We start from the raw sequence: 19,074 nt of genomic DNA, 5'->3' as shown, positions 1-19,074 counted from the left end.
TGAACTTGTTTACTATGTTTAAAGTAAGGGATTACCCCGAAGTTTCTTATGAGAGGTTCATGAGGAAGCACTAGAAGGAAGAAAGACTAGGTTTGCCTCTATATTAGGTGAAGGTATCAAATTAGTAGATTGTTCTGAGACCAAGGAATTAACGAATAATGGTTATGAAAGAGCCTTGGGTATCAAATATGATGGAGATGCACAAGTAGTCAGGGAGGTAATAGAACGAGTAGTCATGGAGGTAATAAAATGAGTAGTCAGGGAGGTAATAGAACGAGTAGTCAGGGAGGTAATAGAAAAGGAGTGGCAGAAATTTTCTAACATTTCTGACTTTATCTTTGACAAACCTTTAAAATGGACTTACAAGAAAGATTCGAACATCAAAACTGTGAGGAAAATATAAGACTTAACACTATTGGAAAAATTAGAAAGAAAAAAGGTACTTACAAATGTGGTTGTTGTCAGCAAAGCTCCAATATAAGGGAAAGTGACACTTTACACTTAGTGGCTAGGAATAGAATTTTAAATGGTATAGACTTTGTGAATTGCAACACCAGTGGGTTGGTATACATTGCTACATGTAAAAAATGTCCTGCCTTTTATTTAGGAAAAATGGAGATAAAGCTTAAGTCCAGAATCTATTAACACAATTATGATATTAGGAAATGGAATGAGATGAATACAGTGTATAAACACACAATGACCTCTAATGGGGCAGATTTCAATTTGTTTGTAGTTGAAGTAGTACAACTGGACATTAGGGGTGGACCATGGGAGACCAGACTTGAATATAGGGAATTATACTGGCAAGTTGTTTTAGAGGCCAACAGATTCCCTAGGTTGAATGACATGGTCTCCCTGGTTCCTGTACTAAAGTTAAGGGCAGCTAAGTTATAGCAATAGGAATAAATGGATAGTATTTATAGGCACCATCAGGTAATTTTTGTAAATCTTTATGGCTCCTTTATCGCTTTTTTAATATGGCTTCATACAAAATTTTTTTTTAATCACATTTTTTATCATAATTTATTGAAGGCTTGGCAATTTTAGAGAACATGTTTTACAATATGTGTTTTTAATGCATTATTTTACATACAATATATATTATTTCATGTTGGTTGTACTTATTTATGCTTTTAACATTTGGTATAAGCTTTTAATACTTGGCACAAATTATCTTATTCTTTAATATTTGGTACACATTGTTTAATTGATTAATTGATGCATGGCTTTGTGGGATATAAGACTGTATAAATAAGCTGTATGTGGTTGGTACAGTTTTAACTGATGAAGTTTCTGTGCAGACAAAAACGCGGGGATTCATTTAAGCATTCATGTCATTTTTTACATGGATTTATGATCAATAAACTGAGTGGATTTGGTTTTGGCTCATCTGAGTGTGCTTTCCTCAGTTACACAGATAGCCTGAATTTGACGGCCATGTATCCACAGTGGTGAGGAATTCCAGAAGGCACAACTTATCAGTAAAGGTATGACATCCAGATCCAAGGAAATTAAAGTCCTGCTGTACTCGTCCCTCATTAGACCAATAATTGAGTACAATGTGCCATCTGACATGCACTTGACTAGGCACTTACAGCAACTGGAGTGACCTCAGAGATTCCTCACAAAGAAAATAGGGGGTGTATACATTTCCTATGCAGAGAAACTAAAATCCCAATCCTTTTACTCTGTCCCCTACCGACTATTAAAGTGTGACCTATGCCTGACCTACAAGGCACTCACAAATCTAGCCCTCATGGAGTTGCTGCACATCCACAAATCACACATCACAAGGGTTACCCAATATAGGGATCTAAACTTAGTCAATGACTCAAAACATGCTGGATAGACAGATATGTTTCTCAAAGATTGCCCCTTCTTTGGAACAAGCTTCCCATTCATATAAAACAGAGGCCTTCTCTGGCCCTTCTCAAATACAATTTGGGTCAATGAATGGGGAATCAGAACTTCACACCTGGGGTAATATCTTTGTTCCTTATGGACAGGGGTACTCTGTAAGATACTCAAGTATAGGTTGAAATCCAAACCATCCTCTTGCCCCTTGGGGCATTATATGGGGTAAATATTTATTATATTGACTAGGCTTGTAAGGCCCCTTTAGCCTAGTAATCTCCTATTAACCTATATACCTATGATTATCACCTTAAAGTGCCACTGATTGTTCTCAATGAAATATGCCATTTAATACAAATACATTTTTTGAGAGAATGCTAAAGACCTCTCTTTTCTGGGAGATAAAAGTAGCTAGTTTGACTCTACTTAAAAACACATGACATAAATTAAAAAGCCTAACCTCTTCTCTTTCCTTTAGCTTCTTCAGGAATTCTCCTAAAATACGGCTTATGTAACCCCTTGCCATAAAGGCTTATTTATGCTTTTGTACTTCTTAGGGATGCACATTCTCTTCTGTAGTAAGTCTAGACATTCTCACCATCTGTGAATTAATATGAATCTTCACCACAAATATTAGTGTATACCAGATAAATACAGCGAACACAGTATGCTTTAACTTTGAGCATTATTATAAACTTCATTTCTAGTCATTAAAGCTTCACCTTCAATTTAAACAGGCATATCTAAAAATGAAAACTTCAATAGTCTGAATTTAAATACAAATTTAAAGCATAGGCTTGTACTGTAACATCCTTTTAAAAACCTAAATGCGCCAACCATAAAATAAAGATATCATTATAAAATATAGGCATATTAAAATGTTCGACAGAAGTATAATCTTTTCATAAGCTCAGTTTCCCACTAGACAAATATTAGCAAAACTGAAGACTCTAGTGGTCCCCACTGCAGTTCTTTACATGATGATAGATTTGATTTTTGAAAGTAAAAACATTATTAATCAAAATAATATCTAACAATAAACATTATTGACAGCAGTTTCTAATAATTTCATCCTGATGTATCACCTAACAAACATACTCAGTACCAAGCTCATGGGATATTGTGGTGTATAATTACTCCAAATCTCATCTAACAAATTAGCAGAAAGAACATTTTCATGAAATACACTATCTTAGATTTTTCAAGAAGAAAACCACCACAGTCCTTCACAAAATAAATCAATGAGTGTACATCCGATTTTAATACTTCTATAGTTAGTGTCTCAGTGTACCATTAGCCAGTAGTTACAGTGGATCCTAGAGGCAGTTTCTGTACATTTCTACATATTTTTGTTTGCTAAAAATAACTGGTGTTACAGATTCTTGTAATATAAAAATAAGCAGATAGTTCAGATATATAATCAATAAATAACTTAATGTATAAGAGAATTCACTTTAGCGTAAAATGTGTAAATCTCATACTTAGGAATAGGTCTTTATGTCTTGTTTCAATAGCTTCAATGTAATTTCTATACGGCATGGGTAATTCAATATGATTGCTCCATTTTTATCTGCTTCAGCAATACATATCTAACTGATACATCTTACCAATTCTAAAGGTGCGTGTTCATTAACTGAGAAATTACCACATTTTAAATTATACTGTTAAAAATTAATGCATTCTATACATGTATTACAACAATTATTTTAAATTTATGTTAGAATAAAAAAGAGAAAAAAAAAAGAGGAAGCATATAACAACTTGGAAACTGGAGGGACAAATGTTGGTTAAGGAGAAAAAGAGGGGTATGCTTGGTCTATGAAATTAATAGTCTATAAATATTCAATTCAATAACAGCATAAACGTTCACAACTTTGTTATAAAACAATGTTTCCAATAATTACAAAACATAAAAGTTACTGTACAAACAAATCCCATCCTTTAGAAATAACATGGCACTAGGATGCAACTGTTTTTTTTTTTTTTTTTAAGGAACCTTTTGCAATATTTTCCAAAGTAATGTTTTAAGGTGCTCGAACCAAAGAGTAAGTTCTGGAGGTTCTACACGTTGTTATAGTTTTCCTTACCAGGGTGTATATATGTATATATATATATATATATATATATATATATATATATATATATATATATATATATATATATATATATATATGTATTAGAGAAGGGATGCTTGAGAAAGGAGGACTACTTCACAGTCCAGAACAGCTAACAACTTTAAAGCAATACCCCCAAATCAAATATGCAGCACAAAACCATTGACAAACTCATTCTACAGCATTCTTCATTCCAGAAGTGGACAGTTTAGGGCAATCTGCAAAGCTGTGCTACAAGAAGCAGGCTGGGCTGCACACATCTGTAACAGCTGACAACATTTCTAATTAAAACTGGTGAAGTTGCCTGTGTGCTAATAAAAAGGAAATGTAGAAATCTACATGAAAAAAATCTTTATGTTTCCCAATGTAATAGGCTGTTATGAAGACAGCAAACGTGTTTTTTTGAACACCAACAACAAAGCCAGTGTCCTTTGTTTGAGTGCAGTGATAGACTGAGTCGACACTGTGTAACTATAAGAATCTTATAATGTATAGAGATATGATAAAGGAGGTGCTTGTAAATACTTTTACAAAGGGGGTGGGTAGGTGGCAGATGCACATTATAGGTCTAACCCGGTGTTCAGGGTAGAGTCTGGGGAGTAAAAACTGAAACTAAAAGGCATTCTTAACAGACTATAGAAGCTCATTATGCAGGGAAAGTGAGAAATTAATCTGCATCCCCTGAAATGGCAAAAACTCTGTCACTTATTTGAGATGTACCCATAAACATAGCAAAGAAGTGTCCCATCTCTGCACGGTCCATTCATCCAAGGATGTATAATCTTCCAATGCTCACAGGTTACACACATATCACACATGGAGTTAAAATCCTTGTTGAAGACTTTTTTTACCATCAGCAGAGTGCACTGTAACATCTTGCACTTAATTATGGGACTAAAGTAACATGGACACAAAATTCTCACACATGGTCTCAAACTAACTAATGACTAGAGCCCTTCCCATTCACTCAGAGGCTGCCAACAGCAGACTAAGAGAAGAAGAACCACTCTACAGCAGGCCATCTGCTTACAGCTTGATCAAAAGTAACATCTATTATCAAAGAAAGTATACACATATGAGAAACCCAAGGATACAGCTTCAGTTAGTGGAGTTTCAGGCTTTCTTTTAAATTATTCCTGGTGGCCTTGGCTATAGAACATCTAGATTTAACAGCAGATGAGAAAATTCCTTGAAGCCAGGCAGAGAATCTGTTCAGTCTCATTGCACTAGGGTAGACAATCATGGACTACAAGGGCTACAGATTCTTTGGAAGGAGGCAAACCTCAATATGGGACGTGGGAACCATCTAGCCTCCTTTATTCCAGAATTGTGAAAACATTTGTGTGTAGGTAATTTTAGCAGAGTCTGGCTGCAAATGTCTAGCCAAGAAACTATGCTGAGCAAACCATCAACTTATTATTGAAAGAAATCAAACACTAACAATCCCTCCACACTGTTTTGGGTGTGAAACACAATTGTCCTTGTTTTTCAAAAGGTCTTTCAGTATAAAGAGTCGGCAGTGTTGAGCAGACAAAACCCCAAAATTCCAAAGTTCTACAGTTCTAAAAGTAAGGAAGTCAATGAATCACTGAGTATCTGTCAAATAGATACATGAGCCTTATCATTTTCCATTCTAAGAGATGTAAAACTGGACAGCATGCAGCACGTTCTCTGTAATGATTTTTTTTCAACTTCAAAGTAATGAAGGGGAATGAAAAAAATGTTAACAAAAACAGTAAAATCAGGGGGCTACTGTTGTCAACCAGAGGCACATCTACTCTAACAGAATGGTATTTTAATCATTCTAGTCATCACAACACTGAAAAAATGTTAACAGTATGAAAGATGGAAAGAAGACATCAGGAGAAATATATCAAGTATTCAGTTTGCCACAGAGCACTGAAATGTGTAAAAGGCTACAAGGATATATGCATTTTCCAGCACTTTTAAGCATGTACGCATTGAGAACTGGTGGTATTGTTATATGCTGTCAAGTCACTGCTAACCCATGACAAAGCTATTCATAATTTTCCTGAACTCTGTCTTTAGTCAGGTGGCTAATCACTTAGGCAGGAGCATCTGTCACAGTAGTCGTTATAGCAACCCATCTCATTGTGGGCCTTCCTGTTTTACATTGACCTTCAATCTTGCTAAGCATGATGGCTTTTTCTAACGATCTTTCTCTTTATATAAAACATCTGTGGTATGAAAGTCAAAGTTTTAACATCTGATCTTCTTGGGAATGCTTACATTTTATTTCCACCAACACTGATTCACTTTGTTTTTCAGGTAGTTCATGCAATATACAGCGTTCTTTGCCAACAACATAATTCAAAGGCCATCCCCTTTCTTCATGTCATGCTTCTTTATTGTAGGGTCATAGGGTCATAGGAAGTTACTAGGCTATTGGCCCTGTGGCCCTTACAAGCCTAGCCAAGAATTTAGCTCATGTTCCAACAAGTCAGTCCAGCTTTCACATCCATACGATATTAATGAAAATACCTAAGTTTGGATAAGCTGAATCTTTGTACACAAATATATATTTCACACTTGAAGATTATATGTAGATTCTTCAAAGCTCTTCTGCCAAGTGTGATTTATTGTCAAATTTTTTGAATGCTTGTCATGCAATTACTGATTATTGATCCAAGCAGGCTGTAACTGTCTACTGTTTCTTTTTCTTCTAGAAAACACACAATGAATTTTATCAGCTGTAAAGATCTCTGACATCTTCATGTTATGGTGCAAGCTCATTTCATTATTTAATTTTGATAAAACAGAAATTAGATCTTCAATTTCAATCAGTACTTTGATACTTTCAGTATAGTGAAGGTTATTGATAATTTTTTGCCCAGTATTCACACCTTGGTTTTCTTCATACGATCCTCCTCTTATTATTTTTCTGCATATAAATTAAACAGGTATGGAGAAGATTGCAATCTTATCATACGCCACTACTATTTACAAAAGCATTCGGGTTCTGCTAGTGCTCTTCAATCTGTTGATTCTTAATTGATGCAAAGATTGTGCATGAGAACTATCAGGTGTTATTGTATACCCATGTTACTTAGTGTGGTCCTGAGTATATCATGATTTACATAAACAAAGGCCTTCCAAAAGAAAGATATATAGACATCCATTTGATATTCTTTTGCTTTTATTTATTTTTATTTTTATTTTATTAATTCTGCAGGGCTGACTGATATCTCTCCTACCTGCACCATGGTAGCCCATTTGTTCCTTAGGAGCACAGCCAGGCATTCCTTAGCTAGACAAAAGTCTGACAGCTAATTTATTCCTGCCTACAAAGCACAATCAGCCATTTGTTCAACCACAAATGTGGGTGGTAAGGAATGGGCCAGCTTGCTTGTCCTGTAGATGCTTCCTCTCTCTCTCTCTCTCTCTCTGTCTCTGTTTTGGTAGCTCTTTAGCTCCTCTTTTATTGTCTTGATGTATGCAGCATGCATTTGCATGCTTTCTTGGCTATGTGAGGTTGCACACTAGCAGTGCACGCGCCCAGGCTTGTGCCCATAGATGTATGTGTTAGCTGTCAGCCAAGTCGGTAGTCATTGCTGCCTCACTCTATCCAAGATGGACAAGCCACTAGTATCTGCTCAGTTCCATCCTCCCAGGCCTGCTCATTCAGGCATCAAAGCAGCTACTCGACCTTCAGTTGCATGGGCTGTAGTTAGGGCTTTATCCCTCTATGCCATCAGAGCTGGCAACTCTGAATAACCTGAGAAGAATCTAACTAACAGCTGGGATCAGAGGGACTGCCAAATAATTCATCAGATCAGTTATTTGACTGTGATGCTGCTTTCCAGATTTCCTAGCAGAGCCTTTAAGCATTTTGACTGCTGCATTCCAATACCACAATGCTTCAGTGGGAGTCCCATCAATGTCACGTGTTTTGTCCATTTGGCAAAACTTTCAGTTCTGCTTCTGCCACTTTTTTCATTACCATTGGTTCCTGACTTTAAGGTAGAGGATGAAAAGACTGTTGATCTGTTTCATCAACAATGTATTGATTTGGTGTAGTATTTCAATCTTTTCTTAATATTTTCAGCATCATGCAACAAAGATCCTCGAGCTTTTGACATTCAGCTTTGAGGCTAGAATTCTCTCTTTAGGTCTATATTTTTGCTGTTTTTTTCTTTATTATATTCTGATTCTGTCTCCTGGTATACGTTGCATATATTTAGGTCTATATTTTTGCTGTTTTTCCTCTGTTACATTATGATTCTGTCTCCTTGCATATGTTGATATACTGATGTTCTTTGCTTCATCTGGCAGCACAATGGACATTTTGACTAAGTGCCATAACTGCCAACTGCCTTTCTCCTGTGGCTTTAGCTTATACTCAAGGTTTCATAAATCAGTCATTTTGATAATGTTTGTTCTTTTGCTTCTTATAGGGACTTTTTTCCAAATACAATTTTTTTTTTTGTTTTCTCTAACTCTTCTGGTACTGTCACTTGTCTCTAAACGAGTAAATCAGTCAGTTTTGCAGAAAGTCTTTGAAATCTAATGGTATATTTTCAAGACCATACTTTATTAAGTATTTAGTAAGGATTTATCAAGGATGCACCACATTGGTCTTTTATTGCAAGTTTGGGCGTGGCTTCATTGATAGGCAGGAGCTATGTGCATGTCCTGTCATAGCTAGTAAAACTAGGTAAATTCTCTCAGTTTTTCTCTCAAAGAACATTTAGCCAAAAGTAAAAATTACTAATAATGACCCCAACATTTATTGTGAAGAACTCTGAGAGACAGTTGCTGATTTCATCTTTCTCTCAACTGACAAAAGTGTCTGCTTGTTTTCTAGGTTTGGAGTATATGGCTGTAAAATCATAATATGAAACACAAAAGAGATTATCGGGAAATATCCACAATAAAATCAGAATTAGGGATCTTGTGAAAATATTGCCAATTTTCATGTTCATAGCTGTCTTTTTCCATTCTTAATACAAAGCCAGAAGCTCCGATGGGAGTGCTGAAACTGCAAGCTGCATTATTTTCTTTGCTTTGAAGTGTTTGCTATTTGCAGTGAAGAAAAATTACAGTTGCAGTACTCTTTCTTAAAGCCACTGTGTTGAACGGAGGCTGCACAATACCGAGTACTGGGGAAGTAGCACACATATAGGAAACTACAACTGTTGCTCTGAATTCCAGCATGTCAGTGACATGTTTATCTGTTCCAGTGCTGTTTTTTTCCTCTTATCGTATTTGTATTTTACTCCCGCTCTTGTTGCACATTTAACAGCTGTGTTTGCTAGCCAGATGACTGTGCTGTTTTTCATGGGCCCTGTCCCTGCTTTATTTTCTGCTTTCCTAGAAAAATAAAAGTTATTGCTAACTATAGGATGTGTTTTGAGTTAGTGTGGAGGAGGTATTCTTCAACATTTTCATACCTCTCGGTTGTGCCCCATTATGATAAACGTTCCTCATTTTGAGTCTTAATAAAAAATATGTCTATTATTTATTTATTTTTAAGAGTGACTGCTTTTACTTAGTATATTTATTAAACAAGGCTCCCAAGTCAAAGAAAGAACTGCTCCCAATAAACCTTAACGCAAAGATTTTATTTTCATATACAAACAGCGTTTTCGCTACTCTCAATAGGTAGCTTCATCAGAAATTTTTTTTTTTTTTTTTTTTTTTTTACCTCTGATGAAGCTACCTATTGAGAGTAACGAAAACGCTGTTTGGATATGAAAATAAAATCTTTGCGTTAAGGTTTATTTGGAGCAGTTCTTTCTTTGACTTGGGAGCCTTGTTTTTCACTGGTCTGTGGTGTCCTTTTAGTTTGTAGTATATTTATTAAAGAAGAAACACTGCCAGCATCTACAAACTCATCTGGCTGCCAGTCAGGCAGTTTGCTCATAAGATGGGTAGGAACAGGGTGACGTTTCTTACTGCACATCCAGGGTGGAATATCTTTGATAAGGGACCTCTGACTTTCTCACCTTCAACGTTTGATTGATTTTTGCATACTAGTAACTGATGATCAGTACCTCGGTTAGCCACAGATTTTGTTTTTATTGTCGTTATTAAGCTTTTTCATCACTTATTTCCACAAATATAGTCAATGTGTTTTCTTCAGAACCTATTGTGTGATGGCCACATGTATAGTTGCTGCTTACTTTACTGAAAAAATATGTATGAAATTAATTATTTGAATAAAAAATTCTATCAGACATCTTCTTGTTTAATTTCTGTTGCTGAACCTGTATTTTCCAACCAACTAACCTTTTTTTGTGATTAACTTTACCCATTTCTGCCTCTGTTTTTTAGAAAATGTCTGAATTATAATAATGTTCATAGATGGGCCTTGTAGACAAAGAGATATCAAGCATTCACTGACTGCATTTTATTACATTTCTTGCAGGACTCCTCTTGATAAGAAATGTGACACCATTTCCACTTTGTGATCTTATCATGAGAACTAGGAATATATGAATATGTACTAAAATATCTCACAGAAAGATCAAGGTACTGTACTGCTAATTGCATATTTAGTAGGCCTTAGAAGGGAGTCTATTGCAGTAATATATTTATTTGGGTTGCTTAATATTTATTTGTTGAAATTATTAAGATAGTTATAGACTAATGAGCGCAGAGTACGATAAATATTTATGCCTAGTCTTGCCATCACTCATGATACCAAAAATATATAGCATTTTACTTACGCAGAACATCTCCATAATATGCTTTTGGAAAATATCATACCAACACCAGCATTTGTCTTTATAATAGTAATTGTCTAATATTATGAATGGTTTTGAGTCTGTTACAGAGAACTAGGGGCGGTAACCTGAAGTGCTTATGCAGATGTAACCACTGAGTGTCGGTAGGGGCGGTAACCTGAAGTGTTTATACAGCTGTAACCACTGAGTGTCGGTAGGGGCGGTAACCTGAAGTGTTTATACAGCTGTAACCACAGAGTGTCGGTAGGGGCGGTAACCTGAAGTGTTTATACAGCTGTAACCACTGAGTGTCGGTAGGGGCGGTAACCTGAAGTGTTTATACAGCTGTAACCACTGAGTGTCGGTAGGGGCGGTAACCTGAAGTGTTTATACAGCTGTAACCACAGAGTGTCGGTAGGGGCGGTAACCTGAAGAGCTTATGCAGATGTAACCACAGAGTGTCGGTAGGGGTGGTAACCTGAAGAGCTTATGCAGATGTAACCACTGAGTGTCGGTAGGGGCGGTAACCTGAAGTGTTTATACAGCTGTAACCACTGAGTGTCGGTAGGGGCGGTAACCTGAAGTGCTTATGCAGATGTAACCACTGAGTGTCGGTAGGGGTGGTAACCTGAAGTGCTTATGCAGATATGACCACTGAGTGTTGGTAGGGACAGTAACCTGAAGTGCTTATGCAGATGTAACCACAGAGTGTCGGTAGGGGTGGTAACCTGAAGTGCTTATGCAGATGTGACCACTGAGTGTTGGTAGGGACAGTAACCTGAAGTGCTTATGCAGATGTAACCACAGAGTGTCGGTAGGGGTGGTAACCTGAAGAGCTTATGCAGATGTGACCACTGAGTGTTGGTAGGGGCAGTAACCTAAAGTGCTTATGCAGATGTAACCACTGAGTGTTGGCAGGGGAGGTAACCTGACGTGCTTATGCAGATGTAATCACTGAGTGTTGGTAGTGGCGGTAATCTGAAGTGTTTATGCAGATGTAATCACTGAGTGTCGGTATGGGTGGTAACCTGAAGTGCTTGTGAAGATGTAATCACTGAGTGTCGGTAGGGGTAAGGTATAACCAGAAGCTATAGTAATCTTCACCATTGTGTGATACATGGATATCACCATATGATGGTTTAAGCAGGGTGGACAACAGTTTCTTGAGTAGCCACAAATAGACTTTTGAAAAAAAAAAAAAAGATAAAAACAATCACACAAGCAGGTTGCACTGCGTACAAAGCTGCTTTCTCCTTCTCTCTCTACAGATAACATTTCTTATCTGAATTCTGTGCTTCGTTCTGAACTCATTTATTGACGAGATAATTGTGAACTCTGTATTTTAATTACAAGCATAAATCCACATGGTTAAAAGAAACTGGACGTCGACAGAGACACTGCATTCTGGGTAAGGCGTAAGTTGGTCTTAAATATAAAAAGAGAGGATGGAGAAGATGCTATAGTGTGGTCACATAAAAAGGTTTTCAGATACATGGTAAAGGAAAAATGCAATAAGTATATACTAATTTCAAATGTAACATTATACTGCTAATACATAACAGATATTTACAACAGTTTTCTTATCTTCTGGAAGCCTTTGCACAACTGTATAAGCATTTCATAGCTTGCCATTAAGATTATCAAAGTTCAAAAAAAAGTGCAGGTAGTTAAATTAGTAGTTCTGGAGCTTCCTCCTCTTATCACGGAGGTATTGTGAATGACATGGGGCTGCAAGCCATTACAGCAGCTTAAAAAATGGATCTGAAGTAATTTGTAGAAAAAGTAGTTTACAGAAAAAAAAACAATAATAAAATAAGAAATTAGCAAAACTTCTAACATCAAGTTTGATTTAAATAAATGCAACTTATTTTCAAATTTAAAAGAACTGATAAAATTCACAAGTGAATACTGTCTCTACTCTTCCTCAAACTATTTTCATTTCTCATTGAGACCTTACCGTTCCCTCTCCTGCTCCAACAGGTTTGTAAAGTCGTCACTCTTGTTCATGTATTCTGTGTGCTTCTGTTTCTCATTCTCCAGTTCATATACTGTGCGCCGATGGCATTTCTCTGCCAGCAGAAGTTGTTCCAGCATACGCCGGTATGTCTCCTTCTGTTTCTCCTCCAGTCTGTCCAGCTGAGTTAATGAAAGTGAACAGTGTTACTGTTCTGTCTGCAAACAGCATTTAAAACCAACACAAACGTTTCATATTAACAAGAGAAAAAAGGAAACTACACCCCACATTAATTTATTATAAATGGCAAGAGAAATATAAAACATTCCAAATTCAAATGAATGCATTTTAAAGCGGTTACTGTAAAACTAATTTTTCTAGTATAAAACTACTTTGCAATACTTTGTGTATCACTATATCGTTCCTTTATACTTAGAATATATTTTGGGATCTCTGCTTTCTACGTGTGCAATATGCTTGCCATTTTCTGATGAGGGAGGCTGCATTCAAATGGAAAGTATTCGAATGATCACTTTACAGAATGTTAAAATAAAAATGTATATGTCAGTATGCTGTAATAATGTGATCTGAATGTTAAACTTGCACAATATTTGATTTATATCTACTTTGTTACAGAGGGGAGCCCATGGGAGACCATGGATGTTTTATGCTGTTACACTAACTAGTATTACTATTTGGCATATGAATATTTGATTGCACTCTGTTACTGAATATTGTTTTTGACTAGCCCACCTAGCTGGTTTACAAATAAAAATCAATAAGTATGTCACTCCTGCATAGAACAGTGAGCAGTTATAGCTAATTCATACTACATCAACTCAAAATGCAGAGCTTTTATGCATATTAAAATAGCATATAGAATAATGCATTAACACAGATGATGATGAGTCATAAGTATTGCATAGTACAGCTAGTTTGTAAATCATTTTATCAATATGCCACAGGTCCTAAATAACTTACGCATACATTATCCTACATAGTTTTCACGTTCATAGCCTCCGTCCTGGTAAGTGCAGCTTTATGCCTATAGGAAGTCATGCTGTAATGCATGTGTATGTTTTTTGACATTTCTTCAGTCTTGACACGTTTCTTCTCATTTGTTCTTCACCTTATCTTGCCGCATTATTTCTACTCCACTGATTGCTATCCTTACACTGGTGTTGGCATCATATCTCTCAGCCTCTTAAAGCAAGAAAACTGGACAAAGGCACAAATAATGGGGGACAAAGGCCCAAAAATAGGGACAATTTTTAAATATTTCTCTCACAAAACTAGAAAGTTAATACAATAACAGGTTTTGCATTAGCATGAATTTTCTGAAGGATATGAAGTCTGAAACTGAAATGTGTGCCACTATTTTCTGACTTTAGTCCTCAATGATTTGCCAGTGATTTGCCAGAAAACCACAATTTTATGAGAAACAGACTTAAAATATGAGACAAAAATCTGGACAATTGAGAGGTCTGGTTGGCATTATAACTCTGTATGCTACTTTTAAGCACCAGAAATAAAAAAAAACTGTTCTTGCAGCTTAGTTTTTGTACCCAGTTATCCCTCTAGTGGTCACCATGAACTACTGCAGCTGTGTATTCCTAAGATATATGCCTGCAAGAAACAGTCTGGGTGAAGGACTGGCATTTGCTTCTCAGTTTATCCTTTTACTCGCTAGGAATTCTCGGAGCAGTGATCCCGAAGATGGACATTATCAGCTAATATGTAAAAAACAAAGTCTGAGTGTGAGAAAGTAAAATAAATTTTGATAGGTTAAAACTGTTGGTATATTTCACTACTTGAAAACTTTCCTTTTAACTCTCTGACCAGGGTGACACTGAAGCTTTGCTTCATGTATTATTTTCACACAAGAACAGTGTTATCTCATTGTATAGATTCCATGCATTATACTCTTGCACTCCATTTCAGCCAGTGTTTTTTGGAGCATCTCATTCTCTCCTGTGCGCCAAAACACTGCTTACTGAAGATGTTTACCTGCATGAATGTATAACGTAAGGTCAACTCTTCTCTTAGCAGATCTTGGGTGGAAATAGTAGGACCTCCTGGATAATGCAGGATAGCATGAGTTGGCATTGACAATTGGTGATCTAAATGCACATATTAGGACAGGCAGAGCAGAATATGAGGACTGCCTTGGAGCCACATGGGTGGGGCAACAGGAATAAAGATGGAGAGCCATTCTAGAATTCTGTCTGGCAAATGGCTTGACAGTGGCAAATACATGGTTCAGAAAGTGAGCCGGTCACAAGATCACATACAAAAACTCTTGTCACACTGCATGAAAGTTCTGGAGAAGGTGATTGATAAATGAATATGCAGAGTAGTAGAAAGTAAGATGGGAAAAGAGGAGTTTGGATTTAGATTAGGATGCAGCACAACCAACCCCATGTTTGCAGTGAGACAGATAGTTGAAAAGAAGCTAGAAATGAGGAAAGAGTCCAACTGGGCTTTACTAGATTTGGAGAAAGCATATGACAAAGTTCCAAGAAAACTGATTTGGGCAGTGCTGTGGTGGTTCGAAGTCTCAGAATCATTGGTAGAATTAGTGCAGGCTATGCACAAGGACCCAGTGACTCGAGTATGAGCAGTATTTGTTCTCCCAGAGTGGTTCCCAGTGGGAGTGGGAGTGCATCAGGGTTCACCTCTGAACCCACTTCTGTTCATACTGATGATGGACTGCATTAGCAAATAAGTCAGAGGGGACAGACCAACAAAGTTGCTGCATGCAGCCAATGTGGCATTACAGCTAATGACTTCTTCAAAATATAGGGGAATGGAATGCAAAACTGATGGCACATTAGATAAAACTAAGTACAGATACGACAGTTGTTATTACAGGAAATAGGGGAAATCAGAAGAAGCTGAGAAATGTAGTAGAAGGGAAAATACTGGAACAGGTTAACAGCTTCACATATCTGTGAGGGGTGTTTGAGGAGAAGGGAAGTCTGAATGAGATGGTTAAAAGTAGAATCAGATGGGGTGCAGCCATATGGCACAGAGTGTCAGGTGTAGTGTATGACAGAAGAATGTCAAAGATGCTGAAAAGTAAGGTGTACAAAACAATGGTGTGACCAGTACTATTGTACGATACAGAAACCTGGGCAGTAAAGGCAGAGCAGCTGAGGAAGCTAGAGGTGATGGAGATGAAATGCCTGAGATGGGTTGTAGGATGCACACTGTGGGACAAATGAAGAAATTACATAACAGCAGAAGCCAAAGTAGCTCCAACTGCAGAAGCATCAAAGAGAACAAATTAATGTGGTTTGGGCACATGTGCAGAAAATCAGAAGAAAATCTGGTGAAGATTTGGGACAAACAGGAAAAAGGCAAGAGGAAATGTGGGTGTCCAGAAAACTGATGGATAGATTGTGTGTGAGAAGACCTGTGACAGTCGGGCATGAGTGCCCAAGGAGGTATTAGAGTGGTATTGACTAGAGAGAGATGGTGGCATTTGACATGACACTCTGACACCCATGTAGAAAATGAAAAAAAAAAGAGGGTTCATGATGATGATGATGATGATGGTGCACAGGGGCAAGGGTCATCCAGGAGTGGCTAACATTCAGACAGCAATCATGGTTGCAAAAAGGTATTCTGCGTTTCCTTTGCCCTAACATATGCACCTGGCAAGGTGTAGATAAAGAACATGCATTAGGCTGATTGTAGAGACCATCCCATTACTTTTACAAGGGAAGTTCCCTTCAAGCAACACTGCTCCACTCCCAAAGCATGAGTGATGTTCTCCATGGTCTGCACTAGGGGATTAGCATCCATTCCAGTAATATGGTCTTCCTCAGGGAGTCCAATTAAAATAGGGCCATGATCCTAAAAGGAAGCAACAGGTACTGAAGGGGGAAAAGGATCCTGGAACACATCCCAGTCCTAGAATGCCCCCAGTGTGACCTGAGTGATACCAACCACCCCCTCCATCTGGAAGAGGTAGGCAGACCATTCTCCTTCACTGCCCTCCACCTTTCTGGTTCCTTCAGTGCTGGAGCTGCTAATCAAATCCCAGTCAACTGGGTGGCAGTTGGGAATCTCTCTCAGTCTGTCTGGAAGGTTACAAAGCATTCTAATATATTTTTAAGAGGTGATTCAGTTATATTTGTGTTATATTTCATTTTTGACAGACTGTAAAGATAATGGTATAATTGCTAATAGTTTTGGTGGCTGCACTGGTCTGTCTTTCAAAGGAGCTGTCAGTTTTGTTGGAGGGATGCTACACACTGACTCTGGGATGGAGAACCTTCTTATTGTATATCATTACATGGTAATGCTTCCCAGCCCGACACATTCAGCAAGTAAAATTTAGTAAGATGGTACAGCTGAGGTGTCCATAAAACTGACTAGTACCTTTCTTATTTTTCTCTTGAACCCATTTTTTCTGATGAAGCAGAACTCATTCAGTAATACATAGGAACATTGAAACATAACCATAGAACTGATTACAGAGACCATAAGAGGCCCAGCCATATATACCTTTAAGCAGACAAACTTAAAAACTCCTGACACCCTTTTCAAGTGCTTAATAGTGCTCACTTCCCAAATAATTGTCTGAGATATCCGGAATGTTCAGTTTATGCAGGCTTGTACATGAATGAAGCATAACATTCTTCAGGTATGGGAACTGAATATTAAGGTGCAAGAGGGAAAACACCTTAAAGCTTGTCAATTTCTCATGGTAAGACAATGAGAAGTAATGTTTGCATTGGACCTTGGTAACAGTAAATATGATTTAATAAAAAAATCTCAGTCACCAGAAATTTGTTATGTATGTTAGTGAGTGAAGATAAAGTACAGAAATGAGTATGCTTTGCTCAACAGCAGACAGGAACCCAGCACAGGAAAGCAACTGCCTATTGATTTATGTATATTGCTGGGCATTTTTTGGTATCTGTGACCAGATGCCTAGTAGTTTAGCATAATGGTTAAGGTGCTTACCTTACAAGTAGAAGGTGCAGAGTTTGATACTAACATGCAGTAGTTGGCTAGGATTAAAATGGCCCACAATGGCTGTTAGCCTAGTACTAATCTATGAACTGATGAGTGTTAGTAAGGAAGCTGGATTTGAAAAAGAGGACAAGATGCTTAGGGCACTAAAGAAGCATTATGAATAGTTATCAGTCTTTACTTTTCCATTCAACAAACAAAGAGCTGATGTGGGCTTTCCCGTTCTGTCCTTATAGCTGTCAGAAAAGAATGAATTCTATCGTCTTGCTAACAATGCAATAGTGTTGAGGAACTGTGATGAGTTGTGGGGAAAGTTAAAGTGTGACTGGGCTCTCTGATTAGGTAATATTGTTTACATATCCAAACCAAAGGATAAAAAGATCACCAGTGCTTTGTACATCCACCTCACAGCCGGGTACCCTGTGTACATTCAAAATCCAAAACACAGGAAGAACAATTACAAAAACAAAACATGCCCAGGGATTCATAAAGGTTACCACTTAGTGTCCACTTTCTGTATTCAAAAATATCCCTCCCACATTTCTTGTGCTGTCTGTTCACTCAGAAAGGTTACACTAAGTGCATATAGTGTATTGAAGAGAATTTCAGATTGAAGTATTTAAAGATTACACCTTAACATCCACATAGCAATGATCTGGTGCTGAATTTTAACTGTACACTGACGGTCATGTTGAGAGCATAACATCTGAATTAGTACTGGGACAGGGACCTGCCCCAGTTCCTTCTTACATACAGAAATGTGCCCCAGGAATCTACATGACAGACCCTTATATTTCATTTATAATGAGTGGAAGGATGACTGCTCTTTTCACAAGAAATCTGTTATGGAATATGTTCTAAACTTTAGGACCAGTCTTAGGGAGGTCATATAGATAGCAGTGCCTAGCTAACTATAAAGAACTGAGTAGCTACAGCTGAATCTTGAGATAGAGCCTGTCTATGTTGCATGCTAGAGGCTGGGTATACAGCCTACACTCTGGTGCATGAACTGAAAACTGTGATATTTCATCTTGCCAATTTCAGTTCCCTTGGCATCCACAGATACATGGAGATCTTTTTGCAATAAAGAGAAATAAGTTTGTCTTGAAAGGTATTCGGGGAAGTCTCCCTGTTATTGAATGGACTTTTGTTGTCTAAGGATGGACTACTGTGGATTTACTAGGAATTATTTTAGTTTTCTGGGTTCTGCAGAGAGCAGACACAGAACTTAGCACTGCTTCTATAGTCCTTATCAAGAAACAGAGACCGTTAAAAGACCTCCAACCCTAAAGGATCTGAGGAACAAGAACAGGGACTTACAATAGGTATTGACTTCCACACTTTAAAGGACTGAACCAATGTAAACAACCTTTTTTCCTGCCTTGTTGATGCTATACAGCAATTTAATTAATGTCTGCCACTAAGTTGTATTAATTTAAAATGTGTGCTAATACTCAACCTGATGCATGTTTTTTTTTTT

The 19,074-nt window shown here is 37.4% G+C and overlaps 1 protein-coding gene across 8 annotated transcripts in view; it reads right to left on the bottom strand.

Annotated features, from left to right (window-relative positions):
* The window catches only part of FILIP1 (filamin A interacting protein 1), a 1,235,241-nt gene that overhangs the window by 476,588 nt on the left and 739,579 nt on the right, over positions 1–19,074 (bottom strand). For all 8 annotated transcript variants that reach the window (XM_044063667.1, XM_044063671.1, XM_044063673.1 and 5 more), the window contains one exon: positions 12,615–12,793. In XM_044063667.1, coding sequence (XP_043919602.1) covers positions 12,615–12,793 — 179 coding nt within the window. The remainder of the gene's footprint in view (positions 1–12,614; positions 12,794–19,074) is intronic.

This window comes from Protopterus annectens, chromosome 1.part0, assembly GCF_019279795.1.
Source record: "Protopterus annectens isolate FY-2018-M chromosome 1.part0, PAN1.0, whole genome shotgun sequence".
Taxonomy (NCBI): Eukaryota; Metazoa; Chordata; order Ceratodontiformes; family Protopteridae; genus Protopterus; species Protopterus annectens.
The sequence above is the reverse complement of the archived record's forward strand: the minus strand, read 5'-3'. Positions and strand labels throughout refer to the sequence as shown.